Genomic DNA, 17,422 nt, shown 5'->3' with positions numbered 1-17,422 from the left:
AATTTGGGGGGGTTTTGTTTTGTTTGTGGGGCACTTGGGGGTAAGTGACTTGCCCAGGGTCACATAGATAGTAAGTGTCAAATGTCTTAGGCTGGATCTGAACTCAGGTCCTCCAGACTCCAAGGCCAGTGCTCTATCCACTGCGTCACCTAGCTGCTCCCAATTCTATAAATTTGAAAAGATCTATCTTAAATTTAGGAATTTTAAGCTTTTAAAAATATTAATCACTTTAAAGCTTGTAGTCAAGTCAGTATCATTCTCCCCATGCTAAATAATTAAGAAGATTGCACCAAGTTAATAAAACTGGGTATTTTCTTTTCCCCCAGATCTTTTATTATTCTACTAGTATTTTCCAAACAGCCGGCGTGGGACAACCCATTTATGCAACAATTGGAGTTGGAGCAGTGAACACTGTCTTCACATTTGCATCTGTGAGTAAACGCTCCTGGATAAATAGTATGGTTTTTCAGTGATTTTGTTCAGGTGCAAGGGGGGTTTGGGGAAGTAAAAGGGTCATAAAAACATAGAACTTACAAGACTTGTCTGGGCATAAACTCATCTCCCCCCTTAGTCAAATGTGGACATTGTTGATCAAGTTTATTGGTAATTCTCATTACCTGCTTCAAAACTTTTTGATCAATCAAGGGCTTGGAATTTCATGAGCCTCTTTGATATGACAAGGATGGACTAGTTGTACTCTAACGCTCCCTCCCAGATTCAAGGTTCTTTAAGTGAGTCTGTAAATCAGATATTACTTTTCCTGAGGTTTGGTTTAAATTAAAATACAAGCAATTCCACTGTAGCTCTTATCAGAGGCTAACAGTCAAGGAAAACAGTCATTTAACCAGGTTCACTGCTGTCCAAGGAGAATGTTTCTAGGAATGGGAAAGATAATGGAATTTTCATAGGGACTTACCCACAGAAAAGAGAAGTACATGGAGAAATGAAGAATGGGCAAGTAAGGAAGCAACAACCACTCGTCCCCTCAGTTCCTACTCCAATAGTCTGCAAACTATTGAACAACATGCAACTGGCTTTACTACTATGAATCCTATAAGAAATATTTGGAATTTTATCACATGGCAGGGTAGAGAAGAGAAAGGAGAAAATCATCAAGGCACTAAGCAATGTGTCTCTAACCATAATACAACTCAACTCTTTGGAGAATTTGATTTAATTCAATAGACAGTTACCACTTGAGCAATTAATATGTGTAAGACTGGTGTAATAATGTAGTGGATACAAGGCCAGCCTCTGCAACAGAAGGATCTGGGTTCAAGTCTTTCCTTTGATCCATAATGAATATTTGAGCTTTGGAAATCACATCAACTCTCAAGTGCCTAGATAATTAACTCTCTAAGACTGAACAGTTGTCAATTTTCATTGATAGGGAAAGTTTCCTTAACAGAAAAGGAACTCCATGCATCAGTGAAATCACAGGTCTGGACAAAAATAAAAAAATTAAAGTACTAAGTACACTAAGTTTATATTCATCTGTGGGGAAATATTATATATGTATAGAAATAGGAAAATATGGAGAGAGAGAAGGAGGAGGAGGAGGAGGAGGAAGAGGAGGAGGAGGAAAGGAGATTAATTAGTAGGTCATTGTAATAGTCCAAAATGAAGGTGATGAGAGCCTGAGATAAGGTGGCATCTGTTCTAGTGAAGAGATGTTGAGGACATAGAACTTACAAGATTGGCAACTGACTTGATATGAGGTAAAGGAGAGTGAGACATTGGGGATGATTCTGAGATTCTGATGTTGTGAACCTTGAGTGGCAAGAAAGATGAGGTACCCTCAGTAGAAATAGGGAGTTTGGGTGAAGGGGTCAAATGTAGTGGGAAAAAGAATCCATTCCATTTTGGATAAACTGGATTAGAAAAAAATGATGGGCTCTCCAGGGGGAGCTGTCCATCACCATCACACAGATGCAGAACTGGAGTTCAAGAAAGAGATTAGGGTCTTAAGTGGTTCCCCTGACAACCTGAAAAGAGTAATGTGCCTCCCTGGAAACACTTAGCCATTCAGTAAGTAAGAACTTGCAGAGTATGGATAATAATAGCTAGCATTTCTGTAGCTCTTTAAAAGGCTTACAAATCATCTTACATGTAAGTCATTTGAACCTCACAACAATCCTGTGAGGTAGATGCTATTATAATTGCCATATTACAGATGAGGAAACTGAGACACAGAGAAGTCCCTTTCCCAAGGTTACAAAACAGAATTCAAACTCAGGCCTTCCTTTCTTTAAATCCCATGTAAGTCTATTGGGCCACCTATTGCCAAAAAAGTGTTATTGTTGTTTAGCAGAGGAAGAAGTCTATGGTTCAGGGAAAGTTAGTGGAAAGGATTGACATGAGTTGATTCTTGAAGGGTAGATACTATTTTTATTAGAAAGAGTTGGGAGGGTATAGAATTCCAATTTAGACAAATGATATGAGCAAATATGCATATTTGCCATATTCAGGCATGCCCATGTTCTGTTTAGAAGATAGCCAGATTGGCTAAAACAGAGGATTCTTTTGGACAGTAGTTGAAGGTATGGTTAGAATGGTAGGTTGGTGCCAAGTTATAGAAAGCTGTGAATGCCTTTGTACTTTCTCTTTAGGTAATGGGGAACCACTAAAAATTTGGAGACAACTTTTTTACTCTGATGAAAGCATTCTTTTAGGAAGCTGTATGGTAGGGGGAAGAAACTAGAGTCAGAGACCAGCTATTGTAGTTTTCCAGATGTGAGACAATGAGGTTCTGCACATGTGGGAAAGGAAAAGAGAGCAGCCTGGGAAGAAAGAATTGACAAGACTTGGTGACTAATTGGTTATGTGAATAAGAGGAAGGGATCAGATGATTTCTAACATACTCAAAGTAGCTAACTTGTTCATGGTCTGTGATTAATGATTCATTTGAAAAAAATGCATTAGATATTAAACCCCACAAATGAATATTGAGCTGATTCACTTCAGGCTCTAATTCATGTCATTCTGTATCTTGCTAATTAAGCCTGTTCATATGAGAAAAAAAAGTTTAATTCTTGAATCAATTCTATCAGGACAGGGAGGAAGATAAGGCACTTAAGGACATAGGTTGACTTTGTACAGAAGCAACTCATTTGAATCAATTGATCTAAATAAAAAAAAAGTCAGTGAGTATCTGGATTTTTAAAATCTACATGAAGCCATGTGAGTGGGTCACTTTGAAGTCATAGCCTTAAATAAGGTCAAAATTCAATCAAGAAATATATTAATAAGGTGTCTACTATTTGCTAGACAACTAGGAGTGCGGGAATACAAAAGTAAGATGCTTCTCTTGACCTCAAGGAGACTACAATTCAAGTCAGAATGAAAGGAATAATAATAATAAGGAGCAGACATTGGTTGAGCACTTTAAAGATTGGCAAAACACTTTGCCTCCTTGACCTCATTGGATTTGGCCAATAGTTCTGTGAGGCAGACATTACAGATATTATTCCCACTTTACAGATGAAGAAACTGAGGGTCAGAGTATGTTTAAATAAAATTGCATGTCCATGAAGAATTAAGTGAAAATTCAAGTGAATTCCAGTGGGGGGAAAGTCAGTAACAGAGATACTAAGTACCAGGAGTTCAGGGGAATAAGACACCATGAGGGCCTCTAAGGGCCCAAGTAACTTCCATAAAGGAAGAAAAAACTTGAGCCTGAGTGCTTCATACCAATGAGTGTCATTATGGCATTCTACTATGACTACTACATAATGAAATCCTCCGAAGTATCATTGGCAAGAAACGAAAGTCAAGGAAAACTGCTCATTAATTCAGCATTTTTATTTTAAATGACACTTGCTATGGCTATTAACTTATAACTACAGGAGTCAATCAACAGCTGTTATTGAATGAGTACTGAATGGAAGACCCTGCACTAGGTGCTTAGGGGAACTGTAGAGAAATATGGAAAAGACAGTTGGGAAAGAAGATATGCACACAAGAAGATAATTCAAATGCAGGACAATGGCATGATTCAATTTAATAAACTTTTATTAAGAAGTAAGTATTTCAAGACCCTTTCAAGGTACGGGCATAGAAAGATGAAAAATGGTCAGTCTCAGCCCCTAATAAATATCATATACTACTATAATGGGAAAGGCTACATGGGATAAGCATGATACAAAGTAAGGGTAACTGAAAGAGAAGACCTAGACAAAAAAAGAAAGACGAAAGGAAGGAAGGCAGGAAGGTAGGCAAGGAGGGAGGGAAGGAGGGAGAGAGAGAGAAAGAGAGAGGAGGAAGGAAGGAGAAAAAAGAGCATAAAGAAAAGAGCTAGAAGAAAAAAAGACCTAGACAAAAAGGAAGGAAGGAAAAAGGGAAGGAACAAAGGAATGAAGAAACAAGGAAAAAAAGAAAGGTAGAAAGAAAAAAGAGATCAATAAAGCATTTTTAAAGGCATCAGAGACTATAAAGCTGTGTGATTTGCAAGGACTGTGGTGTCCTCAACAAAACTAGAAGTTTTGAGGAGAAGTAGGTATGGGTGATTCTGACTGGTTTCATCTTTTTGACTGTGTAAATGCCAATGAGATGTGCAGTAGAGTTACTCAGCAGGGAAGGTCCTGTGGTATTCGGAATTCTGAAGGAGAGGGGCAGGGAAAATAGGATTAGAATGGGGAAAGACCATCAGACTTAACACTTAAGAGATAATTGGTAACTTATAGAGAGTGGTTACAGTCAAAGAGGTGGGGGGTGTTCGAAGACAAATTGCAGGAGGTTAAAATGTGAATTAAAAGGTGCAGAAGTAGAGGCAGTCAATGCAGGAAACTCTTTCTAGAAGTTTGACTATAAAAGGATAGAGAAATGTAGCATAAAACAGCATCAAGTAAAGTATTTAGTAAGTTTTAAGGAAGGGAAAGACTAAGACATGCTTATATGTGGATAAGAAGGAGTCAGTAGATGAAGAGACTGAAGATTAGAAACAAGTGATGATCACAAGGGTAGGCTCTTAGAAGATACAGGAGGGGATAGAATTTAGGGCACACATATTGGGAGATTGCCTTAATGATATGAAAGGTCAACTCTTGATCAGTCACTGGAGGGTAGAAGGAAAAAAGAGGAGGAAATGGAGGGTGGTGTATATAGTAGGTGTGTGTAGTAGAGGCAAGAGGGAGATCATTATGGATGGACTCGGTTTTTCCAGTTAAGTAGGAAATGAGACCCTCTTGCTGAGGGGGGAAGTAGTGAATTAGGAGAATTTAAGAGAGAAGTTATGGAATGATGGAGTAGAGAGCGTGACAAAATGTCAATCAGGAAATAATTGATTGCTTTGCATAATGAGAGTCTCTTTGAGATTCAGGTTTGTAGTGACACGACAGCATGATGGTAAGATATCCTCCAAAAGCCTTCAGCAGTACATGAAGAAGAAACAGAAAAGGTGGTGAATGGGTGCTGCTTGCAACACAAAGTCAGATTTTGGTAATGCTTGATCACAAATTGTACAAGACGGTCATGTATTCAAAGATGGAGGCCAACATATAGTTGAACTGGCCTAATTACAGGGTCAAGAATCTAAAGAGAAGAAAGAAAGATCAGAGCAAGGGTGATGAACTAGAGAACTGGGAGAAAACAAGGGAATTAGAGACTTTGGTGAGGATGAAGAATAGATTTAGGAATGAGAAGAACGAGATAAAAAGACAAAAAGGGCATGCTCAGAGAGGAATTCCGGTTCACAATATGAAGATAGTAGATAGAAAATGATAAGATTTAAGATGTGCCCATGTCAGTGTGTGGTTCATCAAATACCTAGAGCTAGAAAGAAACTCAGAATACATCTAATTTAATACTTCTGTCTTACAGAAGAAGAAATGAATGCCCAGAGATGGCTGCCAAAAGTCAGACAGGAGATGCAAGAAGTAGGAATTGAGCTTAGCTCCATGATTTCAAAGCTATCACTACAGTCTCTGAGAGCCCATGGCAAATGAGGTGTCAGAGTAAGTTTTAGTGGAGATATCAAGTGGATGTGGAAGTTGGTCTAAAAAAACCAGAGTTGACTTAAGAACTCTGATTGATGCAATGGTCAACCATGATGATGAAGGCATGCTGCCCATCTCCTGATGGAGAGGGTGCAGAATGGCATATTTTTCTTTTGGTATTGCACAATGCAGGAATTTGTTCCTCTTGATTATGTATATTTATTCAATGGGTTTTGTTTTTTCTTTTTTCCCAGGATAGGAGAGATGGGAGGAAGAGAACGTAGATGTTTGTTCATTGTGGGGGGGGATAAAATTATATTAAAAACAGAATGCACTACACCCCCAAAATATTTACTGGCCATTGGAGGCAGTCTCTATAACTGCCTAAGGCTGCTGAGTCTGCAGTGATTCGATCTCTGAGCTTGCTCTTTGAAGACAAAGTAGACTTTCCATATCTCACCTCTTGCATGTTCTGTATCTGGATGACAGCTGCCCTGACCTAATTTAAGGAAACACTTGCCTTAACTTGACATAGATTTTAGAGTTTATTTGAAAATGGAGATCACTCTTGGGATACAATAATTGTTACTTTCTCAGAACTAGAAGAAATTGGTACTAAGAAAGCATAGTGAGAAAATAATTTCATTTTATCTTTTTGCCATAGTGTTACAACAAACATTGAAAGTTATAAAAAAAAACAATCATAATGTTAGGACAATGTTAGGATACTGGCAAGATTCTATCAAGATTTTTATTCTTTTCTACAAATTCATTTCCCTTGATGATTATAAGAACCATTGTTTTATATCTATCTGAAGAGTCTATCTAAACCAGCACTTAGGCCTAGAGTCCTGTGAATTTGTCTTTTTAATATGTTGATCACTGAATTCAATATTTAAATTGGTTTCCTTTACAATCCTTTGGGTTTTTAATTTTTATTGCATTTTAAAACATTATTCTGAGAAGGAAATCATGGTCTTCACCAAACAACCAAAATGATCCATGGAATAAAAAAAGGTTAAGAACATCTGCTCTAAAACTCAGATATGACAGTTCTGTGACCAAAGGAAAAAAAAAAAGGCCTTTACACAAATCCAACAACCCTCATGAGTGCATATTGAGAACTTCAGACTGTTTAAACAGGGGTTGTTACCTGGAGTCTATGGATAGATTTGGGGAGTTTATACACGTTCTTAAAAATATTTTTTAGTAAGTATAATTGGAGTTTTTGCAATCCAATGTATTTTGTTTCATGTATTTTGAAGCATCATTCAGAGAAGGGGTCTAAAGGCTTTACCAAGGGGTCCATATGAGTATTCATACAATTATGGGTATCCATGATACACAAAAGGGTTAACAACCCCTACTTTCTAGGTATGTATTTCAGTATGTCTGAATCAACAAGAGGTGAATGAGCCCATTCAATGTGCTAACCAAGATTTGGAATAATCATATACAGGATTTCCCTTCTGTGGCTCACTGACCTTCACTGGGGCAGGGGGGGCAACACTGGGCAGGAAGTTATTTCATTCAACAAACACTGGGCTTGGTCAATTATATCTTCTAAAGATTATCTTTAAAGTTAAGGTCTCAATTACACACATACCCAGAAGAGTAGTTGAGAGAGTCATCAATTAGCGTTCCCTAAATTCCATCCTTCAAAGGAAGAATTCATCAGAAATGACAGCAGGTACACTCTGCTGCACTAGTTAAGTTCAAAACTTTATGCTTCTGATCCATAGATCAGGTTAAGAATGCTGATATGCCAGTGATCATAATTTGACATTTTAACTCAACAGCAGGGGAAGTGAGTTGGAAAAGCTGGTACATGTTTAATGCCAGTATTTAAGGTCTGTGCTCTAGACAAAATCCTGGGGACTTCTATCATTGAGCTTATGTATAAATCAGAGTAAATGGAAACTTCACTATTTTTAACACAAGCTTAGAACTCGTAGGAAATCAACCAGGAAAAGTCTAAAATTTACAGCATCTGAACTTTGTTTATCAATTCAACTGAACAAAATGTTGGAGGCAGTTGGCATAGAGGAGAAAGGTGATGGCTGTGCAAATCAATTTAATTCAGTTCATGATTCATTTAACTCAGGCTTTCAACAAATATTTGAAGCCCTGAGCTGGGCATTGTTAGAGCTACCATGGATAGCTCCTGCTCTCAAAGAGCTTAAAATCCACTAGGAGAGATGATATATATGAAAATAACTAAAACACACAGTAGAGTGTGAACATATAATAAAAGCAAAGTACTATTGAGAAGGAAAGACTTGTATTGGGGGTGGTGATCAAGTCTTCATGGGGGAGATGGGTATTTGAGCTAGGCTTGGAAAAAAAAAGTTAGGAATTCTATATATAGACCTGGATGGTGAGGGTAGGGAAAGGTGGTGGCAGGCAAACGGAACAGAACAAGCAAAGGCACAAAGTGCCTGGCATAGTTGGACAACAACATGCAGTCTAGGTTGGCTGAAGCAAAGGTGCATAGTTCAGAGGGGAGAATCTTGGAAAAGGAAAGAGTCATTGGAAATACCAAGATTTTGAGCCAGGAGAAGAATGGTACCATTAAAAGGAAAAGGGGGACATCTAGGTGGCACAGTGGATAAAGCACTGGCCTTGGATTCAGGAGGACCTGAGTTCAAATCCAGCATCAGACACTTGACACTAGCTTTGTGACCCTGGGCAAGTCACTTAACCCTCATTGCCCTGCAAAAAAAAATAAGAAATAAGAAAAGGGAAGTCAGGAAAATTAGCAGGATTGTGGCGAAAAGATCTTTGGGATTGAGATACATTTGGCGTCCTAGTGGTTGTCTGAGTGGGAGATGTCCAGGAGATAATTGCATATGAAAGTCAGAAGCACAGGCAAGAGGTAAGGCTTCCAAGCTTTTTCTGCTCTTTCTTGCCTCCAGTCCATGACCTTGGACCATTCAATGATTGCTCCATTAAGCATCTTTCATTTTCTTGGTACTGTCTCCTTTTTATTTGTTCATTAGCTTGCTTAAGTCTCCCCAAATTTTTTAAAAAAGCCCTGCTTTGAATCTTCTTGTCTGTCTATCATCTATTGTCCCATTTCTTTCTAGTCAAACTTCTTGAAAGCTATATATACTCAATGGTCCTATTTCTTAAATTCCTTACTATGTTCTTCTTCTACACTTCTACACTACACCCTACACTATTAATGAAACGACTGTCCTCAAAAATCACTAATGACCTACTAATCAGGAAATTCATTTATTTTTTCAGTTCTCATTCTCCTTGACTACTCAGCATTGCATTGGCAATCCCTCTCTCCTCCTGGTTCCTATCTTCCCCCTCAGGTTCAAAACCATACTATCCTATTTCCCCTCCTAACTCTCTAATCATCCCTTCCAATGTTTCCTTGTTTGGCTCCTTCCTCTCTTGTTTTTTTGTTTTTGTTTTTGTTTTTTTTAGTGAAGCAATTGGGGTTAAGTGACTTGCCCAGGGTCACAACAGCTAGTAAGTGTTAGTGTCTGAGGCCAGATTTGAACTCAGGTCCTCCTGACTCCAGGGCCGGTGCTCTATCCACTGTGCCACCTAGCTGCCCTGACTTGCTCTCTTAAAAATCTCTTCATAAAGGTTGTTTTACAAGGATGTATTTTGATCTTCTTCTCTCTATACTCATTCCTTTGATAATCATCTTTATTCCTATACATTCAACCACTATATCTTTGCAAATAATTCCCAAATCTTCGTTCAGGAAGAAACATTAGAAGTTGATACAGTCCAAGCCCCTCATTTTATAAATAAACTATAGCCCAGAGAGGAACAAGTGAGCCCAGGGATTTGGACTAAACAATCATCTTTCCACTACCATATAGCACCTCTTTTCTGAACTCCAGAGACCACATCTCCAGAGTTCATCATGACCTAGAGAGTCCATCAGAACTTCCAACTTAATCTGTCCAAAACTCTTCTTGTACCCATCTTTCCCCTTAACTTGCTTCTTATTCTCAGATTCGATATATTTATTTATAGTGACACCATTCTTTCCCATGTTCTAATCCTTGATGTTACCATTGGTGCTTCCTTATCCCTCACCTCTCACTTTTGATAACTAGTCACCAAGTCCTTTTGATTTCTCCTCCCCCAAGTCTCTCCCTTCCCCTCTATTCCTAATGGAGGTCCTCATTGTCACCTTCTGGGTCTGTTGCAATAAAGTTTCTAATAGACCTTGATTCTTTACTCTTTTTTTTTTTTTTTGGCAGGGGGGCAATGAGGGGTTAAGTGACTTGCCCAAGGTCCCACAGCTAGTTAAGTGTCAAGTGTCCTGAGGCTGGATTTGAACTCAGGTCCGTCCTGAATCCAAGGCCAGTGCTTTATCCACTGCACCACCTAGCTGCCCCCTTGATGCTTTACTCTTAAGCCCTTCATCCATCTTTCAAACCACTTCAAAAAATCATATTTCTTATGCATAATATCTGGTTGTGTCAATCCTTTTTGTTTTAAAATCCTCAGAGGTTCCCTAAAGCCTATTAAACTCATATGTCTTTCCATGGCATTTAAGACTTTTTCTATTCTGTCCACAATTTTCAATCCTTATCCTATATTACTCACCATCCATACACTCTAGACTCTCACTTCCACTTGAATTGTCTTAGGGAAGATCCTGAACATCACCTGGCAGGACAAGATACCAGACACTGAGGCTCTTTCTTGAAACTAAACTGCTAAGCATTCAAACTCTACTGCAGAGAGCACAACTGCAATAGACTGGGCCACATTATTTGAATGCCAAATGTATGCTTGCCTAAAAGACTATCATGTGAGAGAACTCACATAGGACAAGTACTCACATGGTGATCAGAAAATGTGATATAAGGACATTCTCAAGTCTCTCTTAAGAACTTTGGAATTGATTTGCATGGCATGGGAGACACTAGCACAGGACCACCCAGCATGATGTGTCCTCATCAAAGAAGTGTGCTGTGCTTTATGAGCAAAGCAGATTGGAAGTAGCTCAAAAGAAATGTGATATGTGCATAATATAGAGAATCCAACTCAAATGTTTACATGGATTATTTGTACCCAATCTGTGGTAGAGCATTCTAAGCTTATATTGGTCTGATCAGCTACAGACACACTGTAACTTAACTCTAACGTAGTGATGTCATTTTGGTCCTCCTTGAGAATGTAGGACAACAACCAACCAATCAGATTCTAGACATAATGGAGTATTCCCTTTTCTGGCCCCTTTCCAACCCAGAAACACTGGTTCTCTCTGATTTTTCCTGGTTCTCTCCCCTCCATGTCTTTGGCTCATATTCTGCCTTCCCTTTCCCTCTTCAGCTGTTTGAATTCTTGCTTATCCTTTAAAATTCAACTCAGATACCATTAAACCTTGCCTGATGACCCTACCTTGACTCCTCGAAATAGTGTTCTAGATTCAATCAAAGGATCTAGGTTCAAACTCTGTGTCTGCTACTTAGCTAATCACTTCACCTTACTAGGCTTCTCCTCTGTTAAGTGAGAGGGTTGGGTTAGAGCCTAGCTTCTTAAAACTGTGGGTCACAACCTCATATGAGGTCATGTAACTGAATGTGGGGGTTGCAAAAAATATTGGCAACAGTAAAAGGTTATGTATAACCTTCTTTATATACCTACACACCTGGGGGTCACATAAAATTTCTCAAGTGAAAATGAGTCACAAGTGAAAAAAAACCTGAACTAGAGGATCTCTAGAGATTCTTCCAACTCTAAATCAGGTGACCCTATGACTCAGATGGCACTTTATTTAGCAACTCTCATATATCATTATATCCTATCATATAACAATGTGTGTTATAGTTACCTGTTCTTGGGTCTTATCCCTCTGCTAAATCATAATTCTATGAAGCCTAGGGGCTAGGTCTTAAATAAATTTTGGATCTTTCTGAAAGCCTTGGAAACAAAGTAGGCAATTCTAGCTGAAAAAAAAATATCCTAACTTAATTTTTTAATTTCCCCAGTATTTCTTGTGGAGAAAGCAGGCAGGAACGTTCCCTATTCCTGGTGGGCATGGTAGGAATGCTTGTATGTGCCATTGCCATGACGGTGGGACTCGTATTGTTGGTGAGTTTGGGTCAAGGTTTTTTCTTTAGTCACACAGAGGGATGTGTGTGTATACCCATACACACACATATGCATACACATATATGTTTATTTATGTGTGTATGATATGTGCGTATGTGCATGTATAATGTGTATATGTATGTATATGCTAAAAAGGTATACTATTATTTTTTAAATATTATATTACCTTTGAGAATAAGCAGGAATAAATATTAAAGGCAATTATATAAAAGAAGTAAAAGGGAATAATTGACCTTAAAGAGAGCTGAATTACTTCATTAAGTTGGAAGAATAAATATTTTACATATCTGTAAGTATAAATAACTGAAAGAGAGAGGGTCATAGAAATGGTAGTACTTTCAAGATGTCATAGAGATTAGCTCTAGTTCATAGGCCAGGAACTCTACCTGCTTATCACACCAGGCCAACCAAGCCTTCTAATCAGCTGCAATTTGCCCAGAGCATGCCTAGGTAGTGACTACCCTCATCACAGGAATATTATGGAAGAGGTCTCATGACGGAAACTCAAAAATTTGAGGACATGGTTCAGAAGAGAAAACCTTCCATTTGATTGAATGTAAAACAATTTTTGAGAGAGAGATGGTCAAGAGGGCTCTGGTATAGATTTCTGTATATGGCTGGCCATTTTTAGATTTAGAAAGACATTAACGGGTGATATTTCCATTTACTTTCTTTCAGGATCAATTTAGCTGGATGAGTTATGTGAGCATGATAGCAATCTTTCTCTTTGTGAGTTTCTTTGAAATTGGACCTGGACCCATTCCCTGGTTCATGGTGGCTGAATTTTTCAGCCAAGGACCACGGCCTGCAGCTATGGCCATTGCTGCCTTCTGCAACTGGACCTGCAATTTCATTGTGGCCTTGAGTTTCCCGTACATTGCGGTAAGAACCCTGACACTGTACAAGTTTGTTGACTGAATTAGCAACAGGGGAAGCAGGCCTCCATGGAGACTCATTACATTTCTCTTTTCTTCTCTCACCACAGGATTTGTGTGGACCCTACATATTCGCCCTCTTTTCTGGGTTGCTCCTAGGCTTTACTCTGTATATATTTTTTAAAGTTCCAGAAACCAAAGGAAAGTCTTATGAAGAAATTTCTGCAGAATTCCGTAAGAGGAGAGGGGGTTCTTCTAAAGGACCCAAAACTGCTGTTGAACTTGAATACCTTGGAGCCAAGGAGAATGTCTAAAAGAATCCCTCAGCTGCAAGACATGGAAGGAAAACTTATTTTTCATATGACTCTTTTAAAGGACTAGGTGCCAAAATCCTGAAGAATGGTTTTATTTTTTTAGGAAATGTCAAAACCCCAAAGAGGAATTTTGACTGCTTCTATTTACAGGACTCTGATGCATATTAGAGTGGCAGGCAAATAGGTTCTAATATTCCTGTCTTCCTATCTAATATGCTCTTACTTGCCTTCAAGACTTGGGTAAAAAAGACCAAGAAAATAGCAGGAAAAAGACACACCAGATATATTTCTGCTTAGCAAACTATTCATTCCTTAGGAATATTATCACGGTATCACCACATATCTAAAGCCACAGCTAATGGGGCAGCTAGGTGGTGCAGTGGATAGAGCACTGGCCTTGGATTCAGGAGGACCTGAGTTCAAATATGACCTCAGACACTTGACATTTACTAGCTGTGTGACCCTGGGCAAGTCACTTAACCCTCATTGCCCCACAAAAATAAAATAAAATAAAGTAAAGCCACAGCTAACATGTATGCATTTGGCCATGTGTAAATTGGAATTTTCCTATCCACAGCATTTGTGCAAAACAGGATCAAGCAAGTGGTAGCAAGACCCACAATACAGAACTGTCGTGACCCAAGTCTCATTTCTTTGATTTCCCTTCTCCAAAGGTTTTCTTGCATTTTTAATTTACTTACTGGCCTAATTTTACTTTTTGTATTTTCATGTACATTTTTCCAGTACTTATGTGTGTATTTTAACATGTGTTTTTGAAGGAAAAAAGTCTATTTTCTTATTTGTAGGTTTATAAAGGTAAATCTGTCTTTAAGCATTTAGCTTAGATTTTAGACTCATTATTTAAGGAAAAAAAAAGTTTTGCTAGGCAGGTATTGAAAATGTTTTTCTTAACCAATGTCAAAAGGAATGAATTGTGTTATCAGCTTACAAATTTCATTAAATAAAACCAGGAGAACTTCCTAAAAATTAACCATTTTGAAATAGGTTTCAGTTTGTCGGTATACATTGAACCTGTGGGTTATGGTTCTGAACCACACTAAAGGGACTATCCATTCTCTCTGTCTAAAGAGTAACATAAATAACCAAGAGCCAAGGAGGAACTGAGTAAAAGAAACTGTGTCAGCTTAGTAGTATTCATGAATAAAAGAGTATTTCCATATAATGGTTATCTTTGACTATGGCTATGTCTGCCTAAAAACAAAAGAACTGTTTTTTTAATCAGTTCAATGTGCGTGGGGGGGTGCAGATCATACATTTGGGAAATTTGGTGTCATAGAGACTAGAGTGAAGGGAGTGGTCACACTAACATGCATTTTTGAAATATTTAATCAATCTACAAGCATAATTACATGCCAGGCAATGTGCCAATCTCTGAGAATAGAAAAAAGGAAAAACAAAAGCAAAAAACCAGTCCTTTGAGTACATTCATTCTAATGGGGGAGACACAAAGAAAATATCTAGGTCATACAAGATATATACAGAGTAGTTGGAAGGTAATCTGACAAGGGAAGGCACTAGCATATGGAAGAACCAGGAAAGTCTTTCTTTAGAAGGTTGGTTTTGAGCAAGATCTTGAAGGATATAAGGGAAAACAAAAACTAAACAAGCAAATTATTTTTTTGCTTTTCAGAATATTGTTTTTGCATCTTATTGAAACAGTGCAGAAATGCACAACTTGTCCATATAACCCATGGTATTTTGAGTAAAATATTTTTGTGAAAACATATGGAATGTCTTCTGATTAAAGCTGAATCACCCTAAGTCAAAACAAGTTGAAAGCTGAAGGCTGTAGTCAGTTAAATTAAAGTACCAAGGGGGGCAGTTAGGTGGCGCAGTGGATAAAGCACTGGCCTTGGAGTCAGGAGGACCTGAGTTCAAATCTAGCCTCAGACACTTGACACTTACTAGCTGTGTGACCTTAGGCAAGTCACTTAACCCTCATTGCCCCTAAAAAAACAAAACAATAAATTCTAGTACCAAATTAAATCCAACCATTCATCAAAATGCACTGAATACCTTCTATGTCCATGGCACTGTGGTAGGCAGTGAAGGTTATTTAAAGATTAAAAAGAAACCAACTTTGCCCTCTAAGAACTTACAAATCTAGTGAACAATTCAGTCAAACCATCTTTTCGGTGACTCAGAAATCTGAGTAGAGGCAACTTACCAGAATTATAATACAAATAAAAATGTCACACAAAACCTGCTGGAAGTTATTTATACACTGAATGTACAGCCTCCTGAATGTTTATACCAAGTGCTAAGTAAACATAAAGTTTAAATACTCTCAGAGCTTGCTTTGAACAGAAAGACTATGTTGAAGCTACAAAAGTCTTCCTTTACCACTAAAAATGGTCCCTCAAGAAACATAAAATTTGGTTGTCAAATAACAAAAACCAATATGATCCTATTTCTTTTCTCTTCGATTGATTTTTTCTGTGGGCCTCTTTATGTTTTTGGTTTTTTTTGGTGTGCAATTGGGGTTAAGTGACTTTCCCAGGGTCACACAGCTAGCAAGTGTCAAGCATTTGATCCAGATCTGAACTTAGGTCCTCCTGAATCCAGGGCTGGTGCTCTATCCACTGGGCCACCTAGCTGCCCCCTGTGAGCCTCTTTATGAGAAATTAATTGGCTTCAATAGGAATCTCAGAATCAGGACAAATATAAACATACTGTCCACAGTGAGTAAAACCAAATAAATGTTTTTGTAATCACAATCAATCAATCAGCAACACACATTTTAAGAGATTCCTAATGCCAGGCACTGTGGCTAAGTGTTGAGAATATGGAGACAAAAAATGAAAAAGCCTCTGCCATCAATGACCCTACCTTCCATACTGTTCCTGTACTGTCCATGCTTTGTTGAGCAGAGGAAGAAGGAAAAAGTGATCTGGGCTGACTTCCATCTCCCCTTGTGCAACAAGACATCCACATTCTTGTTGTACTTTCCTGACTTTGATCTCCTGCCTATCTTGGTGTAAGGAGGAATGATATCTACCTGATCTTCTGCCTTCCATATCCTGCTACATGGTCTGACTTGTATCTCCTGCTCTTCTATCTCCTGCCTGATCTCCAGGCTTTGGAGGAACAGGGAAAGTAGAAAGGGTGACCTTCTGTCTGACCAATGCCTTCCAACTTGGGCTGTGCTGTTTCCTGATCTCTAGCCTCCTCTGAGAAGAGGAGAGGTACCTTCCACTGAATGATTAACACACTCATAGGTGGTCATACCCTTCACATCCAGTGATTCTGAACCCCTGCAAGTCCTGCATCCAATCCCATTACCCATCCCCTACGATTCCTTATTCCCATCCTCCTCGACTCAAAGTCCCAATCAACCTGCCCCTTCCACTGTGTCCTCTGAAATGCCTTTTCCATAAGCAGTAAATTTGCCCTTGTCTTCTTAAATCTTTACCTTTTCCTCCTCTTTCATATTCCAGCAAGCATTGAAACCTGGCTCCCTTTTGATAACAGTCTCCCTGATCACTCTTTCCAGTACTTTTTCTCATTCCCTTCAAACTCACAGGACTGAGGAGGGGAAGCTGGAATAGCTGCTTCCCTTGCCACTTCCAGGTTTTCCCCTTACTCCATTGTTCAGTAACTTCTCCTTTGAAGTCCATGAAATTCTTATCTTCCACCCAATCAAAATTCTGGTAGCTTTTGTTGACAGACTTCCAAAACATTCTCTTTCCTCAATGAATTCGGTACCTGATTCACAAACTTTATCTCTGCCCCAACTTCTGCCTTATACTAGGGAACTTCAATGAAATTTCCTCAATGACCCTAACTATTCAGTTCTTCAACCTACTCACTTCCTGTACAAAGATGGTCATACCCTTGTTCTTGATGTGGCTCATAAATGCACCACCTCCATATTCAGCAATTCTGAAATCTAACTGTACTCTTTTGGCTTTTCACTTCTCCTTCTTCCTTCTCTCACCAAACCCTCCTCTTCATCCACATTGCAACCTACTCTCCCTTGACTCATTTACATCCTATCCTCGAGTTTCTCTTCCTGGTCATCTCCTCCAATTGTCACTTTCTCCTCTCCTGTCTTGATTAGTTCAGCTTCAACCAGTTCAAGTTCTGCATTGTCCTCTATCTCTTGAGTTCCCTGTCCCCCTTGTCATATTCCAATTGTGCCCTGCCGCCGAGATTCAGCTTTATAACACTCTCACTATCTTTG

The 17,422-nt window shown here is 38.7% G+C and overlaps 1 protein-coding gene across 1 annotated transcript in view; it reads left to right on the top strand.

The window, feature by feature from the left end:
- The window catches only part of SLC2A2 (solute carrier family 2 member 2), a 40,025-nt gene extending 25,624 nt beyond the window's left edge, over positions 1–14,401 (top strand). Inside the window, 5 exon segments of the mRNA XM_043992073.1 lie at positions 327–435; positions 11,906–11,931; positions 11,934–12,008; positions 12,708–12,911; positions 13,015–14,401. Of these exon segments, the coding sequence (XP_043848008.1) occupies positions 327–435; positions 11,906–11,931; positions 11,934–12,008; positions 12,708–12,911; positions 13,015–13,218 (618 nt within the window). The 3' untranslated portion in view covers positions 13,219–14,401.
- Positions 14,402–17,422: the final 3,021 nt, after the last annotated feature.

The sequence above is a fragment of the Dromiciops gliroides genome, chromosome 3 (genome assembly GCF_019393635.1).
Source record: "Dromiciops gliroides isolate mDroGli1 chromosome 3, mDroGli1.pri, whole genome shotgun sequence".
NCBI classification, from domain to species: Eukaryota; Metazoa; Chordata; class Mammalia; order Microbiotheria; family Microbiotheriidae; genus Dromiciops; species Dromiciops gliroides.
Note: the sequence above shows the minus strand (reverse complement) of the source record. Positions and strands in the feature narration are given on the sequence as shown.